The sequence below is a fragment of the Microcebus murinus genome, chromosome 19 (assembly GCF_040939455.1).
Source record: "Microcebus murinus isolate Inina chromosome 19, M.murinus_Inina_mat1.0, whole genome shotgun sequence".
NCBI classification, from domain to species: Eukaryota; Metazoa; Chordata; class Mammalia; order Primates; family Cheirogaleidae; genus Microcebus; species Microcebus murinus.
This window is the reverse complement of record NC_134122.1, coordinates 69,040-89,978: the sequence shown is the minus strand read 5'-3', so window position 1 is coordinate 89,978 and position 20,939 is coordinate 69,040. Positions and strand designations below refer to the sequence as shown.

Sequence of the window (20,939 nt, the reverse complement as noted above, 5' to 3'; positions counted from 1 at the left end):
GCTGGGTGGGATGGTTGGCTTGTGGTGACACGTTGCTGCTGGGGCACTGCTGGCATCTTCAGGGTGCAGGGCATTGTGTGCCTCCCACAACTGGAATGTTCTGGAGGGCTTAGCACGCCTCCCCCCACTCTCCTCTTTAGCGACAGGCCCTACCCTGCCTGGCTGCCCACCTGTGCCCGGGCCTTCATCAGGTGTGCAGGGCAGGCCCACTCACACGGAGGATGTACTGTAGGTGCTGGTGTCTGCCAGGGGCCTAGGTAGGCAGGGGCTGGATCAGGATGCCCCTAGTGAATTTGTCTTCCAGGACAGAGAGAGAGGCTTCTCATGAAGCCATGGTTGGACTACAGATTCCAGGGCCAGCCAGAAATACAATTTGTGTGTGTATTCCTAACACATTTTCCTAAATGTACTGAGGTCTGTAAAGATGCTGTCTTACCCATGAGGTCTTCACTTGCAGTTTCCTCCAGCCAGCAGGAGCAGTGTGCTTGGGAGTCAGCACACCTTGAGCAGGATGTTGAGAGAGTTTCTGTTGTGAGTGGGTGGATGGCGCCACAGGTAACAGTGTCCGCTTTCTGCAGCCTGTGCACATCTGGCGTGGTACGGCTCCACATCAACAGCTGGCTGGAAGTGAGCTTCTGCCTGCCCCACAAGATCCACTATGCAGCTTCTAGCCTGATTCCCCCCGAGGCCATTGAGCGGAGCCTGAAGGCCATCCGGTGAGTGCCCAGCCCTCACATACATTCCCTGCCGGGGCCCTTTCCTTTAGCTTCTGCCTGAGACTTTACCACTCACTTTGCTCCAGGAATTGTCTTTTCCTCTTGCTACTACAGAAGTTGACAAGTAGGGCTCTGCAGTTCATAGTTGTTAAAGCACATGGTTTTATATCCAGCTCTGACCAGAAGTGACCAATCCCAGGTTTCCCTAGGCCCTCCTGCACCTACTGGGTGAGTGGGGGTCCCTGCCCAGGCCCTTGCCTCAGGGAACAGAGCAGCCTGGGCAGGTCTGTGGGGCTCAGCATCCCCGGGAGAAGCCGGAAGGATTTTGTCTTCATGGTGTTGCTCACTGGATCTTCTGCATTTGAATCAGATGTTGTGGGGCCGGGGAGGGTGGCTCACACCTGTAATCCTAGCGCTCTGGGAGGCTGAGGTGGGAGGATCGCTCAAGGTCAGGAGTTTGAAACCAGCCTGAGCAAGAACGAGACCCCCGTCTCTACAATAAATAGAAACAAATTAATTGGCTAACTAAAAATATACAGAAAAAATTAGCCAGGCATGGTGGCGCATGCCTTGTAGTCCCAGCTGCTCGGGAGGCTGAGGCAGGAGGATCACTTAAGCCCAGGAGTTTGAGGTTGCTGTGAGCTAGGCTGATGCCACGGTACTCTAACCCAGGCAACAGAGTAAGACTGTCTCAAACAAACAAACAAACAAAAGAACTCGTGGGATTTCAGTTAGTTTCTTAATTTAATTGATTTCCTGCAAGGAAAGAGCTGAGCCCAATCTTCTGTCGTCCCCTTCCCCCTGCCCCATTAAGTGCCCCAATTCCTTGAATATATTTTATTCTTTCTATTTTTTTATTCTTTTTATTCACTCTGTCACCCAGGCTAGAGTGCAGTGGTGTCACCAGAGCTCACTGCAGCCCCAAACTTCTGGGCTCAAATTATCTTCCTGCCTTAGCCTCCTGACTAGCTGGGACTATAGGCCCACAACACTACATCCAGCAACTGTAATTTTTCTATTTTTTGTAGAGATGAGGTCTCGCTGTGTTGCTCAGGCTAATTGTGAACTCCTGGCCTCAGGTGATCCTCCTGCTTCCCAGAGTGCTACGATTGTAGGCGGAGCCATCTCTCCCTGCCCTTGAATATTTTTTAATTGGAAAAACCTATCTGGGCATATTCCTGAAAATTTGGAAATGACAGAAAGCAGAGCACTTCCAACCCCCAACCCCCTCCAACTCCCAACCCCCTTCTCCCAACCCTCAACCCCCGTCCATGCACCAAGTCAGATGTCTTTCCCCCCCAGTCTTCCTTGCTAAGCATATTTTTAAGTAGTTCTGTTCATAATTTGTGAAGGGGATTTCACATATGTGAGACTATTTCCTTAGGAAACATTGATTAATTTCTTCAGTTAACAAAGGTTTGCTAGGCAGTCCCAGAGGTGAGTTATGGCATCTGGTCTTCAAGCCTTCCCCAGGTTTTTCTGATTTGTTTTTTCTCAGGATGACAGTAACCCTTGCAGATGTTTTGAAGGCCCCTGGACACATTACTGCCCTTCTTTCTTTCCGATTCTTCCCGTGGCCTCTTCTCTCCGCAGTTCAGGGCTCCAGCTGCACTTTTGTGTTCCAAGTGCATACTGGAGGCCAGGGACCCTGACAGGTGACTGTTCTGCAGCCCTTACCATGCCTTGCTGCTGCTCAGTGATGAGAAGACCTTGCTGGGCGAGCTCCCCATTGACTGCTCCCCTGCCCTGGTGCGTGTGATCAAGACCACATCTGCTGTGAAGAACCTCCAGCAGTTAGCCCAGGATGCGGACCTGGCCTTGCTACAGGTGTAGCCCTGGGGGGTGGGAGGGAGGGGCCCTAGGTGTATCCAGAGGATGTGGGAGGCACTGGGGTGTCAGGAAAGCAGGCCACCTACTGTACTGCATTCCCGGGGCTTCTGTCCAGCTGAGAGCTACTGTATGACTTGCCTGGGGTAGGGGTGGTTCCGGGGGTGGCCGGAGACTCAGGCATCTGAATCAGACCTAGGTTTGGGGCTGGCTTTGTGAGTTATTAATAGCCATGAGACTGACTTCCTCTTCTGTCTCGAGAGGAGATGAGGCAAGGCTGTGAGAGAAAGAGTGAGGTGGTCTCAGTCCTGAGAACAAGACTCCAGGGCTGGGCTGAGCAGTGCAGGAGCACGCAGGGTGTTGGGCCAGCTCATGAGGGCCTCGCAGCAGCTCGTGAGCCAGTGTGTAGGAAGTGAGGGGAGGAAGCTCAGATGTGGGCCTGCCTACATGCAGAGCTAGGACCTAACTGTGTGTGCATGTGTGCTGGCCTGTGCTCTTTGTGTAAGATGTCACCTCCTGGTGTGCCAAGTACGTGTGGGCTGGTCTGTGCAGAGGGCTGTGCTTTCTGTGCAGGTGGAGGCCCCCACAGCCTTGTCCGTGGATCAGGTTGGAGCCTCGGTTGGGCATGAGGAAAGCACAGGGAGAAGTTCAAAGAAGAGGGGGCTGATGACGGGGTGGCCTCTGGCGACAGGCTGCAGATCTAGTCGTGGGGAGCTGCCCAGGGCTGTGGGTGCCATCCAGATGACAGCCTGAGGGTGGGCCAAGTGGTGCCTGTGGGTGGCCAAGACCTGGGGTCTGGTGGCGGTGTGTCCCACGTGGCCACCAGGCGGCAGCAGAGGCCTGGCCTGGAAAGCCCGAGGGTCCAGGAAAGGTCAAGGCAGTGGCATCCTTCTTGGGCTGGCTGAGGAAGAGGAGCACGGGCCTAAGGCAGTCCAACCTGGATCCCTTTGGCTCAGCTGCTGGGCTCTGGGGTCTGTTTGGGCCTGGGAAACACATGAGGGAGCTCATCCAACAGGGCCGTTTTTTGCAGGCCGTTTTTTCCCCAAAGCAGCCTTTCTGGATTCTTCCTTCTGAATAAATGTCTCCCTCCTCTGTACCTCATGACTCTTTATGCGTCCTCTGTGAGAACACCTAGCAGATTCTGTCTTTGTATTTCAGTCAGTCTCCTGCACTGGACAGGACCCAGTCAGGACCATGTCCTGCTCAACTTCGTAGCATCCATGAGATGCAGAATTTTTTCCTTTTTAAAAAAATTTTTAATTGACTATATTATTTATTAAAATAAATAATTTTAATCACAAACAGATACTGGCAGAGACAGAATTTTAAATGTGCTTGTCATCCCGTGTGTACCTGCAGAGTGAGGGCATCAGTGCTCCTGTGTCCCAATCTGTGAGTGTTTGCAGGTCCTGTGTTAAACTTTGAAAGGAGCTGGCCACTCACTCACTCTCTACTGAGGCTGTCTGTTGCGGAGTCCCTGCTGGATGCTGTGACCCTTTGGTGTCAGGTTTCCTTGGACGAGGCTTTGATGTCCCTTTGATGTCCCCTTCACTTCCCTGCCTTGGCCTTGCCTGGGGTGGAGGAAGCTGTTTGTTGTTTCCTTCCGCACCCCCACCCTGGGTCACATCAGCAAGGATTGCTGCTGGTGTGGCTCTGTGGAAGCCCCCTGGGGCCTGGCCTTGGTGGGCCACTTTGCCAACTTCCCACACTGCTCTTTCCTGGAGCTGGCTTTCTGGGAAGCACTGGCCCTGGGAGGTGCCGGCCCCATGTGGAGCATCTGCCTCTGGTGTGAATTTCACCAGATGATTTAAAATCCCTCATGTTTATTTCAATACAAAGAGAATCTACAAGTACATTTTTTTTGTCATGATAAAGTTAATGTATTCTTTCTTATAAAAATTCAAATACTGGAAGGATGCACCACGCACCTGGGTTCTGGGCTGAGGTGGATATGGGTGGGATGGAGGCGACCTTGGAGCAGCACTTGGAGGACACATGAAGAATCCGTCCATTGTTGGAGTCCTGTGCACAGATTCACAAGGACTTAATCTGGGCTGCCATGGGACCCTGTCAGATGAACATGTTGGAGTGTTGCCTGTTCTAGCCCAGCAAGCAGCTAAGCTAACTTCTGACCTCACTGATACCCCTGTGGTGTGCCTAGAATCAGATAATCCAGAAACATGATGGCATGACAGTGGCAGTATATATCCCATGTTAGTTCTCTAGCAGCCTTTCATAGGGACTCGGTCCTGCCTGTGTTTTTTTGTTTGTTTGTTTGTTTGTTTTTGAGACAGAGTCTCACTCTATTGCCTGGGCTAGAGTGCTGTGGTGTCATCCTAGCTCACAGCAACCTCAAATTCCTGGGCTCAAGCAATCCTCCTGCCTCAGCCTCCCGAGTAGCTGGGACTGTAGGCATGCACCACCATGCCCGGCTAATTTTTCTATATATTTTTAGTTGTCCAGCTAATTTCTTTCTATTTTTTTTAGTAGAGATGGGGTCTCGCTATTCAGGCTGGTCTCAAACTCCTGAGCTCAAACGATCCACCCGCCTCAGCCTCCCAGAGTGCTAAGATTACAGGCGTGAGCCACCATGCCCAGCCTAAACGTATTGTTTTTAAGTAACAAAATTAGGACCATGCCTGTACATTACTTTTATTGGCTGAATAATGGCCCCCACAACATCCACATTCCTAGAACCTGTGAATGTGACCTCTTTTGGGACTTTGAGATGTTATTAGGTTAAGGATCTTTTTTTTTTTTTTTTTTGAGACAGAGTCTCGGTTTGTTGCCCAGGCTAGTGTGAGTGCCGTGGCGTCAGCCTAGCTCACAGCAACCTCAAACTCCTGGGCTCGAGCAATCCTTCTGTCTCAGCCTCCCGAGTAGCTGGGACTACAGGCATGCGCCACCATGCCCGGCTAATTTTTTCTATATATATCAGTTGGCCAATTAGTTTCTTTCTATTTATAGTAGAGACGGGGTCTCGCTCTTGCTCAGGCTGGTTTTGAACTCCTGACCTTGAGCAATCCGCCCGCCTCGGCCTCCCAGAGAGCTAGGATTACAGGCGTGAGCCACCGCGCCCGGCTAGGTTAAGGATCTTAAGATGGGAGGATTATCCTGGCAGGGCCCTTATAAGAGGGATGCAGAGATGGGCGTGATGTGGCCACAAGCCAAGGGACACCAGCAGCTGAAAAAGAGGCAGGACGATTCTCTGCTGGAGCCTCCAGAGGGAGCATGGCATTGCTGGCACTTTGATTCTGGCTCTGTGATACTGATCTTGGGCTTTGGCTTCCAGAACAGTACTCTGGCTGCCTGTGGAGAGTGTCTTGGAGGGGCAGAGGGACCAGGGAGGGCTGATGCAGGGAAAGGTGAGAGGTGGAGACTACCAGGCTGGGTGGTGGCAGGGATAGAGAAAAGGGATCACGAGTCTTCAGAGCGAATGTCAGTGGCACTGGGATGTGAGAAGAGTGTGACAGTGAAGCTGGAATCAGCCGTCTTGGAGTCGGTGGTGCTACCAGAGGTCTTGTTTTCTGAGATGAGGTAGATGCATCCTTAGCAGCACAGCAGGCACTGCGCCCAGGCAGTGAGTGACTCACCCCCACGGAGGTCTACCTGCAGAGAGGATGCAGTGGTGTCCTGGGGTGATGGAGAGTCACCTGGCTGCTGGGAATTTAACACACCTTTCCATGAAGTGCTGTTGTGCTGTGCTCTCAGAACTCGCCTCCCTCATGGAGCTGGGATGCCTTGAGGTTTCCCCAGGAGGGGATTTGGGGTGTCTTAGTTTGTCTGATGTCTGAGGGTCAAGGGGAACAGGGAAGGGGATGTTCTTCAGGGGAGTGGGGCACACAGATGAGTCTGGGGCTCTTGGGTGTGCAGGGGTAGCATGCCGAGTGAGCCGACATCCACTGTCACTCAGAGGTCCTGGGGTCCAGGTGGGTGTGGGAGGGCTGTACCTCTGCCAGGACTTCCAGCCAAGCCCCCTGCCCAGTCGGGCTGACCCTGTGTTCCCCAGCATCCCAGACGTTCCCATGCTTGGGGGCTTGCAGCCTGGGTCTAAGATCAGCATTCCTCAGTGGTAGCCAAGACAGCACAGGGACTAGGATAAAAAGGCCGTTGCTCTGAGTGCAAGAGGCACTGTGTGCTGTCTGTGCCCAACGCCCTGACGAGAGGTGGGGAAGATGCTGGTCAGGGAAGGAGTCTCGGGGGGCCATGGCCACAAAATCTGTGCTGCGTGAGCCTGGGGCCAGCTTCTCCAGGGCAGGTGGGCCATGGCTACCAGGCTAACTGCTACCTACAGCCTCCTTGCTTCTCCCTTGCCCACAGGTTTTCCAGCTTGCGGCTCACCTGGTGTACTGGGGCAAGGCCATCATTGTCTACCCACTGTGTGAGAACAATGTCTACATGCTGTCTCCTAATGCTGGTGTGTGTCTGTGAGTATTGCTGGCTGCTGAGGCCTGGAGCCCCGAGTTGGAAGGGTTGAGGCTGGCGGGGGCCTCTAGGTGCTAGTCCCAGGTCAGCTAGGCACCAGAGACTGTGGAAGACCTGGCCAGGCTCTCGCTTCAGCCTAACATCCGGCCTCCAGGTCCCTGTTCTGGTCTGCTTCAGTGCTGTGTGGCCCTCCAGATCAAGGCCACCTCCTCCTACAGCTCTGCTAACCTGCCTGAGGGTGTGTGGGTGTTGGGGTGACCTGTGCTTATTCCTTCTGCAGCCCCTCGGCCACACAGAAGGCCTACACGGCTCTGCTGTGCCTCCTCACCCCTTCCGCTCTCATGAGTGTTTCCCTGCTGAGGGCCGGTGTCGAGAATGCAGTGGGGGTTACTGAGCTCACGCCACACCCGCCTGCCCGCAGGTACTCCCCGCTGGCCGAGCAGTTCTCCCGCCAGTTCCCATCTCACGACCTGCCGTCCGTCCTCGCCAAGTTCTCCTTGCCTGTCTCCTTATCAGAATTCAGGAACCCCTTGGCACCCCCTGTGCAGGAGGTGAGTAGAAGCTCCGGGAGCCTGGTGAGGCAGATAGGGCACTTCCCACCTGGCTGTGGGTCCTGACCTGAGAGCCCTCAGTCCTGCCGTCTTCCTTCGTCTTGGTTTTTGCAGACTTGTGCAGATGCTGCACACCCTGCCCAGGGCACCCCAAAAGCTGGCTGCCAGGCCACCTGTGGACACTTGGGCAGTCATTTCCTTCCTGTAGAGCCCACCGTGGCTGTGGTGCTCAGGGTTAGGCTTGGCGAGTCTTGGCCTTTCCTGGGCCAGCAGAGCTGTGTTGTGCCCGTTCTGGGCCTGGGGATTTCCCACAGATGGAGGAGATGCAGAGGCAGCTTTGTTCTCACTGGGCCTGGGCCTGGCCCTCTAAGAGGGTTTTGCTTCTGCCCCTCCCCCTGCCATGGTTCAGGTGCCCGCAGGGTCTGTGGGTGTGAATCCTGGGGTCACTGGCCCCAGAATCTCCTCATCCAAGAGGACCTGGAAAGGACCTGCCTAGGATGATGCCACCTAGTGGGCCTGGGTCAGGGTAGGGGCAGGCAGGTATGGGGCTGGATGTGGCAAGAGGAGGGGAGGGCTCCCACAGGTGTGTGGGAGGAACTGCTGAGTCTACGTCTGTGACGTAGACTACTCCCCCATGGGCAGTAGTGTGTCACTTTCACAGCCTCGTGCCAAGGTGTCACAGAAGCCAAGGAGGATTTGCCCCTCCCATCTGCTGAGCTCCCGGAGCTCTGGGCAGGGATCCAGGGCAGGGCAATAGGACAGGTATTGAAGATACCTCAGTGCCCTGTCTGCGGAAGTGAAGTATTTGTTTTAATAAGTGCCAGATCTATTAGGCAAAACCAGTCCTTAAAATCAAACCCTTCCTTTCCTTTCTCAAATTGTGAATGAGAACAAGATCCTGGTTTTTCAGCTCCTTTAGATGCCGAGCGTGACAGAGCCCTGAATGCAGTCTTTCATGGAGCCTTTGGTTTCCAGGAACTGTGCCAGGTTGTGCCAGCTGAATAAAAGACACACTTTGCATCTGCACCTCCCTCCCTTCCTCCGGGGCAGTGCTCAGGGAGGGGCTGCCGGTGCCCCCATCCCAGCAAACTTCCCAGGGGGCTAGATAATGGGGTGGATTTTCCAGGCCACGACTGAGCAGCTGCCCCAGGCCTTGTCAAGGGGCCCAGATGGAGCCAGATTCGGTTCTGCCCAGGCTGAGGGACGGGCTCTCCAGTGCTGTGATGCCCGCTTGTTTTATTTCTTACTTTCATTTTAAGTCCAGATATTTTACAATCCTTTAGAATTTTATTGGCTTTTGAGCACATCATATATGCCTATGGCGTGTCCTCCATTCCCCTGGAGGTGGCCCTGACCAGGCAACTCCTTGTGGACCTCCCAAAGGAGAGCAGGCAGATGTGTACGTCTGAGGACGTCGATGCTGTCTGTGCCCTTCGTGCAGCCCCACATCTGTGTCTGGGAAGTGCTGGGCTCTACCCTGTACTGCTCTTGGTCAGGTGCTAGCCCTTCCTGGCCACCCTTAGGCACATGGAGGGTCCCTGTCCCCAGCTTCCTTCTGGAACCACCCATGTGCCCAGGGTGTACTCTCAGGTGGATCCAAGGAGAAGACTTTTTGCTGTTAGGGCATCTGTCCACAGCCTCTTTTTGAACAATGTCTGGCTTGTCCAGCAGAGGAACAGCTGCCAGGCCTCTGTGGGCTGCCAGTGAGGGAGGCAGAGTAGGGGCAGATCCAGCAGGACAACGTGGGGGAGTTGGCTCAGAGAAGGGGATGCAGGGGCCTCTGCATGGCAGGTCCCACTCCTCAGCCAGATGCTGGGGCAGCCCAGGTGTGCATTGTGATCCAGGTGCTCTCGTGGCCCCACTCCCTTCCCTGTAGGGTGAGTTGGCCTGGTAGAGCTGGCCCACAGCTTGGGCTCCTTTTCTGAGGTGAGGGCCTCCTGCCTGGGAGTTGGCACCAAGGAGAATGCTGGGCTGTGGCTCCCTGATCCCCGAGGAAGGGACTGGGGCTTGGAGGGACCAGCCTCACATGTTATCTGCCCATAGACCCAGCTCATCCAGATGGTGGTATGGATGCTGCAGCACCGGCTCCTCATCCAGCTGCACACCTACGTCTGCCTGATGGCCTCGCCCAGTGAGGAGGAGCCCCGCCCTCGAGAGGATGATGTCCCCTTCACTGCCCGGGTCGGTGGCCGCAGCCTCAGCACGCCCAATGCCCTCAGCTTTGGCTCCCCAAGTAAGCACCCCAGGGCATTTATCTGGTAGTGGCGGGATACAGTTGGGGGTGGCAGCCAGGAGGCCACACATGGGTGCTGCTGGCAGTGAGGGGCCTTCACACAGCTGTGCACACATACGTGCACACCCACCTGTCATGTCCCCTGAGGAGAAACCTCTGTGTCTGAGGGCCCATGAAGAGACAGTGACTGCCACAGTCACTGCTTGGAAGAGCTGTTGTGGCAGCCATTGCCAAGTCTCCAGGCTTGGTTAAGGAAAGGGGCTGGAAGGCTTTGAAAGTCCTTCTGCAGCTGGGAACCGACTTCAGGCTTCATGTAAGGACCCTGCCTTTCTAGGGCACTTGTCCTCCATGTGGGGTGAGGGCAGGATGCCCAGGCATGCCTTGGGGTATGGGGGCACATATCATGCCTCTGTTCAGGCTCTCAAGGCTGCTTCCCTGGGGGAGGCTCCTTGTCCAGATCAACCACATAAGAGGGTTGTCACATCCAGGGTATAGGGGGGCAGTGAGTGCCTAGTGGGACAGGTGGTGCAGCTGGGGCACCAGGCAGGGCATTGTGGGAGTTGGGGGTGTCCCTGGGGGTCTGGCTGCTGGCTCTGCACTCGATGCTCCCCCTTGACATCCTGGAATTCCACCTGGGTGCTGCTGCCACGCTGACCCACACCCACCCACAGCCAGCAGTGACGACATGACCCTCACTAGCCCGAGCATGGACAACTCCAGTGCAGAGCTGCTCCCCAGTGGGGACTCACCACTGAACAAGAGGATGACAGAGAATCTGCTGGCCAGCCTGTCAGAGCATGAGCGGGCGGCCATCCTCAGTGTTCCTGCAGCTCAGAACCCTGAGGACCTGCGAATGTTTGCCAGGTGAGGGCAGCATGACCAAGCGCAGCTGGGACCAGCTGCAGGGTGAAAAAAGAATATAGATAGGGACATACCCAGCATGATCACAAATTTAAATCCACTGACAGTAAATGGTGCTCCTGGTTGAGCACCTGAATGTCTCCAACATTCAGGTGTCTCTACCTGGTACCTGTGTGCAGGGGCAGGTGCCACTGCCCAGGCTTGGGGAATGCAGTTGGCCTGGTGCCTGAGGTGTTGTCTCTGAGTCTCCCAGTACTTCTTAGATGTGTCTTATAACTTGTTGAGAGGCAGCAGTAACTTGTTACCCACAGGGGACTTGGTAGTGATTTGCTCAGGACTCTTAGCCCAGGTGGGTCTAGGATCTCCCACATCATAGGTGATGGGGCTGGATGGTCTCTGTCACCCTCACCCTGATGTGGGGGGCACTATAGGTACATGGTTTTCCAGGAGAGGTTAGGTTAACAGCGTCTGAACCCCCAATGAAGAGTCATACTCCAGGCCCTTGAGAGACCATATGTGACTCTTCTAAGCAGCCGGTCCAGGCCTCACCTGCATCCTGGCTGCTCTGTGCCAGCCCCAGCTACAGAAACCCTCCAGAGCAGTCACCCTGGGTCCAGAGCCATGTTGGATTCTGCTGCAGCAGCACAAAAGGGAAGCCACTGGAAGATCCCTGCCCACATCAGGATGCAGGCTTGCGCAGCCCTAGGTTTGAAGAGCTGTGCGTCCTCCAGGGCCTGCTTCAGGCCCACCTGCTGGTTTTTTGCCCTTGTTGGTGGGGGTCGTGGGGGCTGCCTCCCTGGCTTCCATACCCCAGCTCTCCTCAGGCCTCTGGGCAGCTCAGGGCTGATCCCCACCAGTGGCTGTTAGGCAGAGGCCTTTGGAGGCCAGCCTCAGGCCACACTCATGCCAGCCCCTCCCCTCCAGGCTCCTTCACTACTTCCGCGGCCGCCACCACCTGGAGGAGATCATGTACAACGAGAACACACGGCGCTCCCAGCTGCTCATGCTCTTTGACAAGTTCCGCAGTGTGCTGGTGGTGACCACCCACGAGGACCCTGTCATCGCTGTCTTCCAGGCACTACTCACGTGACCCCAGGCAGAGGATGGAGAGGCTGCTGGGGTGTGAGGGTGGGCGCCAGCCTCTCCCTACTCTAGGGCCCCCTCCCTGCCACGTAGGAGCCCTCTTAGCTGTGGTGTTGGCTGGATGGCCAGCCAGGGCCTGACTGAAGGCCTCAGAACCCCTGCTGTCCTCCCTGCTGCAGGCATTTTGGTCTGGTTCTGCAGCAGCCGTGCAGTGGTACTCTCTTCACTTGGTCCTAGCAGCAAGCCTTAGTGGCAGGGAGCTGGAGGGAGCCTTCCAGGACTCGAGTCTGAGTGGGGCCTGTGTCCCACACAAGTGTGGGCTGTGCCTTTCTGAGACACTCCCCCCAATGCTGGCCCCCGAAGGGAATGTGCAGAAATGCTTGCTTGGCCCATCCTTGCCCCTCTGAGGGCTGCTCACGTGTGAGGTATTTCGTGGCACCCCCTTGCTCAATCACAAACTCTGTCCGCCACACGCTTCTTCCTCCTGGCTTGCCCTGAGCTTTTCTTGGCCCAGCCCTCACTGTGGTCCCATATAAGCCACCAGCAGGCGCATAGCCAAGCTGTAACCCGTCCTGACCATCCAACACTCAAGGGCCTGGGCTGGAGCAGCCCTGTCACTTGTGCACACCCTGTGGCTGGTGAGGTGTGATCTACTGTGCACGAGGCCCACCCTTGGGGGATGTCTGCACGCTTGCTGAGGACTCTTCCCGATACCCACCTGGGGCTGGCACCACACACACACACACTCACACACTCACACACACACACACACACACACTCTCTCTCTCCCCCCCTCTGCCCCCTGCCCCCCCCCAGAGGAAGAGTAGACCCCAGATAATACTGACCACTGGCTGAGACACAACTGTTTTCTAGAAATAAAGAATTTATTTGTTTTTTTAAACATTTAAAAAGTCTTATCTGAGCAGGCCCTTTGCTTAGGCCTGTGCCTCCTGCTCAGCCACTCTGTCCACCACACTGACCCAGGGGCTGCCCCGGATGTAGAAGCGCAGGGGTTTCTGGGCCCACTCCCCTGAATAGCCTATGCCCACCCGGGCTGTTGCCACCACAGCTTGCTCACTGGGCCCCAGGGGGCCACGCTCCAACCAAATGGCCTCGTCTTGGGCTAGGTCTTTCTGGTCAAAGCTCTTGTCGATGGCCAGGGCCTGACACAGCTTGGAGGGACCACTGCAGAGCTCACGGTCCTTGAGGGCACGGCAGGCGGTCCCTTTCCGGAGGGTGGTGCGAAGCTGCCGCATGGTCTCTAGGCCCCCCACGGGCTCCAGTGCGCGCAGCAGGATGCAAGCCCCGTCCCCTGTGGGGCAGACACACAAGCTGAGAGCAGAGCCTCCCTGGGCACACCCAGTGCTGCAGAGGTGGTGCGGCTGCCTTCCTGTGTGAGGCAGGGACCCTGTTCTGCACACGCTGTGCTCACTGCCCTCTGGGTCTGAGCCGGTGGAGGGGTCTGCACCTCACCGTGTCTGGACCCCCCTGCCTGCCTGCCTGCCCCACGAGGCAGCTGTGCTTTCTGTGGGCACCTCTAGTTGCCACCAGTAGGCAGAGCCTCCACCTCTACCCACTGGGAAGCCCCCATGTGGCTGCTCCCATGTAGCCAGGGCAGCCCTGGGGAGTGTTTGACATCAATCAGCCCCTTCTCCCTGGCTTCTCCTGGTCTTGTGATTGGCAGCAGCCAAGAGGCCAGCAAAGGAAGTGCCCGGAGCCAGTCCTCTCCTGAGGAAGGCGGCAGGCACTCTGTCAGGAAGCCTTGGGCCCAGCCCTGATCCCTAGGCAGGCCCCAGGGCTCCTCATCTGCCTCACCCACTCAACATCAGTGCTGGGCAAGCCAGGAGCTTGGCCTGGAGCAGCCACCAGTGTGCACAGGAGGCTGGGAGAGCCCACTCAGACTGACCGCAACACCCTCTGAAGGCACGGAAGGGGATGCCAACAAAACCCCCTCACCTCCCTTGGGGTGCCCCCAGCACAGCCCCCTCCGTCACCAATACAGGCCACTCCAGAGGCTAGAATTGACACTCCTGGGCCCAGAGGCTCACTCAAGGACACAGGTGTCCAAATTCCCACTGCTGTGCATGTCTAGGAAGGCCCCTCAGATTCCTGGCTGGGGACAGTGTTGATGTGGACTCTAATCAGAGGAGCCCTGACCCTCCAGTGAGGCACCTGCTGAAACTCACCTGTGCGTCCCTGGCCTGCCTAGCTTCTGGGAGTCCAAAGGCTCAGCTGGAGGGTGGCCAACACAGTCCCTACTCTGGGGCCTCCACAGCACTGGGGGCCAGCCCTGAGTGGACAATGCCTTACCCTTCGGCATAGCCAGCAGCTCAGCAAGTGCAGGGTTCTTGTGAGCAGACACCCCTTAACCAGCCAGTGTTCAAAGTATTGCAAGATAAATCAAAGCCAAGCAAAGCCTTGAAGTTCCAGTCCCTCTGTGATTCCCATGCTGCTCCCAGCTCATCAGGTAGAGGTTCCTCTGTGCCCATCCTGAGCCACCTCAGCAGAAAGGGGCAGGACACATGTCCACCACTGTCTCACTGAGACCCCCCCTCGCAAATGAGACAAAGGAGCAGCCTGGCCACACCCCCTTCACGGTGCTCCTTTCCACAGAAGGCATCTAAGTCCTACATCCTGACAAATAAAAACACAACACGTTGGCTCTCTTCCTGCCAGACTTCCATATCCTCAGCCCTACTCCTCCACTCACCCTGACCCCACTTTTGGCACCCTCATCCTCATCTTGGACCAGCTGCCTTCATCCCAAGGGCAGGTGACAGCTATGTCCTGGCCTCCCTTCACCTCCACTCCACCTGGATGACCCTGACCCTGACTGTCTGCACTCATGGGGGGGGGTCCTGCTCTCCAGACCTGGACTTTCCTGGAGCATCTTGGTCACACATCCAGAAATTACAGACCATACTCCTGCCTCTGCCCTGTCCACCATTCCCCAGGACCCTGGCCTCCTCCATGGGCCATGGCACTGAGCATTTCCGTGTTCAGTCTCTCTCCCTCCTATGAGATCAGTCTTACCTCACACGAGAGGCTGGTTCCACTGCCAACACAAAGCCCCAGGACCAAACTCTCCAAGGTATTCAAGGCCCTCCAGGAGGGGCCCCACCCTCTTTGGATGTCCAGTCATTCAGTCTCACTCAACACCTGCTTGTGCCAGGCCAGGGCCAGTCCTGGGGTTCCCAAATCCTTCACCCCCATGGCTCTTACAGTAGACACCCCCAGCTGCCTGCAGGTGGTGACAGTTCACACATCACCGTACTCATTCAACAAGTGTATGACCCACAACATGACAGACCCTGAGCCGCTCACTGGCCTCCCCAAGCTCATCTTGGGGTGGGTGGGGAAGGCTCAGCAGACATGCTAGGTCTGGCCAGCCAGCATGGGCCAGACAGACTCTGCTTCTGGTCAGCAGTGGCTCTGACCCTGCCTGACCTCTTCCTCCTGAGATAGACCACCAGGAACACAGGGTCACATGTTCACCAAGGACAGAGCCTGCCTCAGAGCTGGACCCACAGGGGCAAGTGTATTCTACCATGAGCTCAAGACCCCCACCTCCACTACTGACTTTTGGGGCCAGATGATTCTCTGTGGTGGGAGCTATCCTTTGTGTTACATGGTGCTGAGCAGCATCCCTGTCCTCCACCCACTGCATGCCAGTAGCACTTCTCAGGTGTGATGACCAAATGACCAATGTCCCCTGGGGGGCAGAATCTCACCTGGTTGAGAACAACTGATTGAGACCCCATCCATAATGGGCCACCCAAAATTGATCTCACCCATTTTCCCATGACCAGCCCCTGCTGAATCTACCCCAGTGCCATCTTTGACACCAACTCCAAGTTCTGGAACTAGCAGTGGCCGCCTGAACCTGTCTGCTCTGCATTCAGGGGCAGCCCTTGGCCTCTTTCCTGTGGGGGCCCCCAGCCCCTCTAACCAACCTTGCTCCATCCATGCAGCCAGAGCTCCCAAACCTTGCCCTGGCAATGGCACCTCCTTGCTCCAATACCCAACCCATCCAGTCCCCCTGGAGGTCCCCTGGCTGCTAGCTGAGAGGACCCTGCCAGCCCTCCTGCTCCCCCAATTCCTGGCACCCCAGCACTGCTCACCTCGGCTGGAGACGTTCATGCAGAAGTACATTCCATAGATGATGTACACATACAGGGTCCCCGGCTTCATGAACATGCCTCGGTTGCGAGGGGTCTGCCGGCCACCCCTTGAGTGGGCGGCTTCATCCTCTGGCCCCAAGTATGCCTCGGTCTCCACAACACGGCCTCGGAGCTCTGTGCCATTGGCGAGTCGCCGGACTAGGACCTGTGGGCAGTCAGTTTGTGCACAGGACAGGAAGGGATGGGTCCACCCACCCTGACCGTCCCCAGCCTGGACCTCATCTACCAGCTGAGGATGTGCCAGGTGCCCAGTTCCAGCCAGGGCCTTGCCTCTGCCATCTCCATCACCCTGCCTCTTGCTCCTGCTCAGAACCTGGATGCTGCCATTCTAGATATCTCCTCCAGCCCTGCCGGACCAGCAGACTGCAAGCCTCGCTCCAGAGTCCTGACCACAGGTTGCAGCCACCTCAAGCTCCAGCTGGGACTGGGCTGGAAACCAGCACTTGTGGATTCACCATGCAGGTCAACCTTCAAGTCCTCTCAGTGGGACCCTCCATTCCCCTACTTCCTCCTTTCCCAAAGAGGCCTCTTCAGAGAACCATAAACACTTAGCATGAGGCCAGGTAGCATGAAAGGCACAGGGCCCCAGGGGTGTCCCCACACAGCCTCCTGGGACCTTCCAGAGCCTGAGGAGTGCCCCCACCTGGGCTATAGAGACAGCAACAAAGGATATGCACACCCAGGTCCCACCCTCTGCTCTGAAGCCTTTCTGAGCAGCAGGACCAGCTGCCTCACAGTGCCCAGCCTGGACCATGGTGCTGGGAATGGCCAGCAGCTGTGCTCCAGTGCCCGGAGCCCCAGGTCTCCATAGCTTCACAGCAGAGCTTTGGGGATCAGCCACATTCCTAGTACCTGTTTTGTCCCTAGGCCAGAGGGGTCACTGGGATGCCAGGCCACTTTGCCTCAGCCCAGGAAGCCATGTGGTGCCTCAGGCCATGGTCAGTACTACAGGACAGGAGGAAGAGCACTGGGACTTAGATGCTCATGGGGAAGCATTCGGGAGGCCTTCTAGGAGACAGCCTGTGGCAAAGAAGGGGCCAATGCCTGTGCTGGAAGCCCAGAAACCCCCTTGGCATCCAGACTCCTGAGTACAGGAGCGAAGGGGCCGGGCTTGGCAGACCATCTCCAGGGGAGAGAAGGACAGGAGCTTGGCTTCATTTGGCATGCTTCCACACAGGGCACACTGGGGGCCCAGCCACCCTTCTGCAGAGGAGATTCCCATGGCCCTTTTCTCAGTTTTCTTTTCCATCCTGATTTTCTTGCTTTTCTTGAGACAAGGACTCGCTCGCTCTGTCACATAGGCAGGAGTGCAGTGGCCTCATCATAGCTCACTGCAACCTCAAATTCCTGGGCTCAAGTGATCCTCTTGGTTCAGCCTCCCAAGTAGCTGGGACTACAGGCACATGCCACCATGCCCAGCTAATTTTTCTTTTTTTTCTTTTTTTTTTTGAGACAGAGTCTCACTCCGTAGCCTGGGCTAGGGTGCCGTGGCGTCAGCCTAGCTCCCAGCAACCTCAAACTCCTGGGCTCAAAGGATCCTTTTGCCTCAGCCTCCCGAGTAGCTGGGACTACAGGCATGTGCCACCATGCCCAGCTAATTTTTTCTATATATTTTTAGTTGTCCAATTAATTTCTATTTATAGTAGAGACGGGGTCTCGCTCTTGCTCAGGCTGGTTTTGAACTCCTGACCTTGAGCAATCCACCCGCCTCGGCCTCTCAGAGTGCTGGGATTACAGGCGTGAGCCACCGCGCCCGGCCTAATTTTTCTGTTTTTTATAAAGGTGTGGTCTCACTCTTGTTCAGGCTGGTCTTGAACTCCTAGCCTCAAGTGAGCCTCCCACCTCAGCCTCCCAGAGTGCTGGGATTACAGATGCGAGCCACTGAGCCCCACCCCCAACCAGATTCTCTGATCTGAATTTCACTCTGATATCATTTCCACCAATGGCAGATGTTGGCTGCCTCTTCCCACCCACCCCCAATTACAAGCACACATACCTCCTCCTAGCTGGCAGAAGGTCCTGGGATTGAGGGAAGCAATACCCTTCTCAGCCCAGGAGGCAGTCTGGGTTGTCATGGCAACTCACTACAATGACCCTTTTAGGGATGTGTGACCCAAGCCTGGCTGAAGAGTCTGTGAGGGCATCCACTGGGAGCTTATGGAAAAGTGGTCTTCCCTGATCAAAGGGACACACAGGGTGAGACACCCTCTTCTCTGTTGGATGCCATCTTGTCCACTGATGGGCTCCCGTGAACACGACTACAGCCTAAAGGGAAACTCTACAACATGCCGAGAATGCTGAATAGAGACAGAGGAATGGGGGTCCTTGCCACCGCCCTTGGGGCCTTGACCCAACCCTGGGATGCTCCTGCCCCATGTGCTGTTTTATTGTCTCATAAATGCCATATTTAAGGTGCTTTCAGAAGGATCCTCATGGGGACAGAATCTTGTCTCTTCTCCACTAGGTCAAGCCCACATTTTAGGGTCTGTTCCTTTCAGCCCCCAACTCCTGGCACTGGTTTTTCTACTAGTCACAGAAACTGGCTCTTCTTGGCTATTTTAACCTAAAATTAAAGGACAAAGGGTAGGCCCTAGAATCTCTAGGAGAACCAGAAAGCCAGGCCCGAAGCTTTGGCACCCAGCATCACCTAGATACTGCTCCAGACAGATCTGGCCAAGACTGCAGAGTTGCAGGCATTCACGTGTGGTGACAGGCTGTACTGCAGAACCTGGGTAGTCCGGATGGGCCCTGGGTAGTCCCTGCTTCCCACTCCAAGTCTGACTGGCAGAACCCAGACCCTGGACCTACACTGAGCTGCAGGGGCCCTGGGAAGCCAGCATGGCACTACAGGGGGAGGGAAGTTGTCTCAAGGGGATTCCAATGCCAGGCAGCCCAATGGTGGCCACAGCCACAGTTCTCACATCTAAAAACTGTCATTACTGAGACAGGCCCCAGCCAGGGCACTGACTGTGTCATGGGACAGGGTGGGCAAAGACACTAGGGGACTCACAGATGCCCTTGCAAGTAACTTGCCCTGAGGCCAATTACAGATAGAACATGGATAAGGCTATTTCCCAGGTGAGAAAGGCTCATAGTGCAACCAACTACTCCTGTCCTTGATGCCCAAAGCAGGAAGGCAGACAGTGGCACCCCTCCACCCTGGGCAAATAGCACTAACAATCTCCACATTCTTCCCAGATGACTGAGAGGAAGCTATCCAGGGGCCAGGGTGTACATGAGGACAAGAGGGTTCCCCGAAAGCCAAGCCAGGGAGGTAAGCCCCAGGGAGCAGGCTGGGCCCAGGGGTGCCTGCACGGTGATGAGCACTTCACAAGAAACCACATGCTATGTTCACATTACCTGTCCCAGAAATGCCCGGGCTAGGGGGACTGCCGGCTGGTCGAAAAACTCTGACCCCAGTCGGGTAAAGTGGCCCTTAGGGCTTGAAAAATAGATGCTGCGTTGAGGGCCCAGGGTTGTGGGCAATCCCACATAGGGGTCCTTGGGGGAAGGTGACTGGGCTGCATCTGATGGGCTCTGCAGCTGCTCTGCCTCTGCCAGTCGCTGTTTTTTTTGCCCCGTCCTTCGGGAAGGCTGTAATGGGAAAGAAAAAATTAAGCATCTGAATAGGAGAGGACACTTTTGTGGTGAGTTCAGGCTCAGGGAGCTCAAGGACCAGATTTGACCACCTGCTTCAGTTTCTTCATCTGCAAAGTGGCAGTGACCACCTGTGGGCTGTCAGGAGGCACACACAGAATGCCACACCTGACACACTCAGCCTCAGAGGCATGTGTTGATGTGCTACAGGGTGGCCACTCTGCTGCAGGTACCCTGCACACGTGTGAGATGCATGGCATGGGGGTCCAGGGCTGCAGGGTTGGGGAGCCTGATAGTGGGACAGGTAAACTGATTCCCACTCATCATGTGGGCCAAGTAAACTTCTGAGCTAGTTTCTGGAACCCTGCCTTTTGTACCCAACCCTGACCAGGAGTTTAAAAACACATCCAGGACCTCAGCAGACCTGGCTCAGAAACAGATTGTGAGTTTCACCTCTTACTGTCTGGCTGACACAGGCTCCCATTGTGCCAGACTCCTCAAAATGGCCCAGAAGGCCTGACACACAGAGATGGCCAAGCATGGAGCGGACCATCAGCCTGGCCCCCATCCGCGGTGCTTGGGGAATGACCCCGGGGGGCCCCCAACTGTCCTCTGCTTCATTGCCCAACATAGAAAACAATGTACAAGTGGGCAAAGGCAGGTCTGCTGAGGACTGGGAGGGTCTGCTAAGACCCAGCAGGCTGTCCACAGCCCACTTGCCACCACGTGGCCAGAGGGAACCTGGCCACACATCCATAGCTGTTCTGGGGAAGCCAGTCAAGGGGGGGCGGTCTTTAACGGTATCCAAGTCTTCCTGGCATGTGAGAGACCCATTATTTTTAACATAAGTGCTGACGTCCATGGCGAACCGAGACCTCGGGCCAGCCGGCCGGGAATGGATACTGACGTGACCGTCTCCGCAGCCGGGCTCGCTCTGCCAACACTCGCGGTGGGCTCAGACTCCGGGACGCGGCGGCCCCTGCTCTCACCCCGACTTTGGCTCTTGGCGGGCCCCAGGCACTCGGGCCACTCTGGACCCCTGTGCTGACACCGTCTGCGCGGCGGGACTAGGAGGGCAGCGGCGGGCGTCCATCAGGGCCGGCCGGTCCGCACGGCGCTGGTCCTCCGCGGGCCTGGCTCCGCAGCTCACGGGCCGCGCCGCTCGGGGCACGCGCGTCCGTCTCGGCTGTCCGAGAAGCGCGCTCACTTGGGCGCGCACTCACCTGGGACCCCCTGCGCGCAGGCATCCGGCGGCCGGGGCCGGAGGAGCCGGGGGTCCTACCCCGCAAGGAGCCCAGCCCGCGGCCAACTCCGGAAGCGCCGCCGGGACCGCGGATGGAGCCGGCGCGTGCGCGGAAGGGACGGAAGCCGGGGGGCGGGGCGGCGGGGCTCCGCCCCATGCGGGCCACGCGGAGGGGCTCACTCCCGCCTCCCGCTTCCCATTGTGGACTAAGGCGGGGGCTCG

At 56.5% G+C, this 20,939-nt stretch overlaps 2 protein-coding genes and 1 pseudogene across 5 annotated transcripts in view; 2 read left to right on the top strand and 1 right to left on the bottom strand.

The window, feature by feature from the left end:
* Positions 1-12,597, top strand: part of NPRL3 (NPR3 like, GATOR1 complex subunit) — a 47,761-nt gene extending 35,164 nt beyond the window's left edge. For 3 of the 4 annotated variants that reach the window (XM_012737756.3, XM_012737755.3, XM_075994895.1), the window contains 7 exons: positions 579-716; positions 2,387-2,543; positions 6,864-6,970; positions 7,390-7,519; positions 9,563-9,752; positions 10,424-10,616; positions 11,538-12,597. In XM_012737756.3, the coding sequence (XP_012593210.1) occupies positions 579-716; positions 2,387-2,543; positions 6,864-6,970; positions 7,390-7,519; positions 9,563-9,752; positions 10,424-10,616; positions 11,538-11,703 (1,081 nt within the window). In that variant the 3' untranslated portion in view covers positions 11,704-12,597. The remainder of the gene's footprint in view (positions 1-578; positions 717-2,386; positions 2,544-6,863; positions 6,971-7,389; positions 7,520-9,562; positions 9,753-10,423; positions 10,617-11,537) is intronic. The other variant, XR_012913459.1, reaches the window with a different exon arrangement.
* LOC142862399 (ragulator complex protein LAMTOR5 pseudogene) lies at positions 2,550-4,761 on the top strand (annotated as a pseudogene).
* On the bottom strand, positions 12,562-20,889 carry MPG (N-methylpurine DNA glycosylase). The gene is made up of 4 exons (XM_012737763.3): positions 20,698-20,889; positions 19,238-19,471; positions 15,818-16,022; positions 12,562-13,008 (listed from the first exon to the last, which is right to left on the bottom strand). The coding sequence occupies exons 1-4, from the start codon at positions 20,872-20,874 to the stop codon at positions 12,632-12,634; spliced, it is 993 nt and encodes a 330-aa protein (XP_012593217.1). The 5' UTR covers positions 20,875-20,889; the 3' UTR covers positions 12,562-12,631.
* Positions 20,890-20,939: the final 50 nt, after the last annotated feature.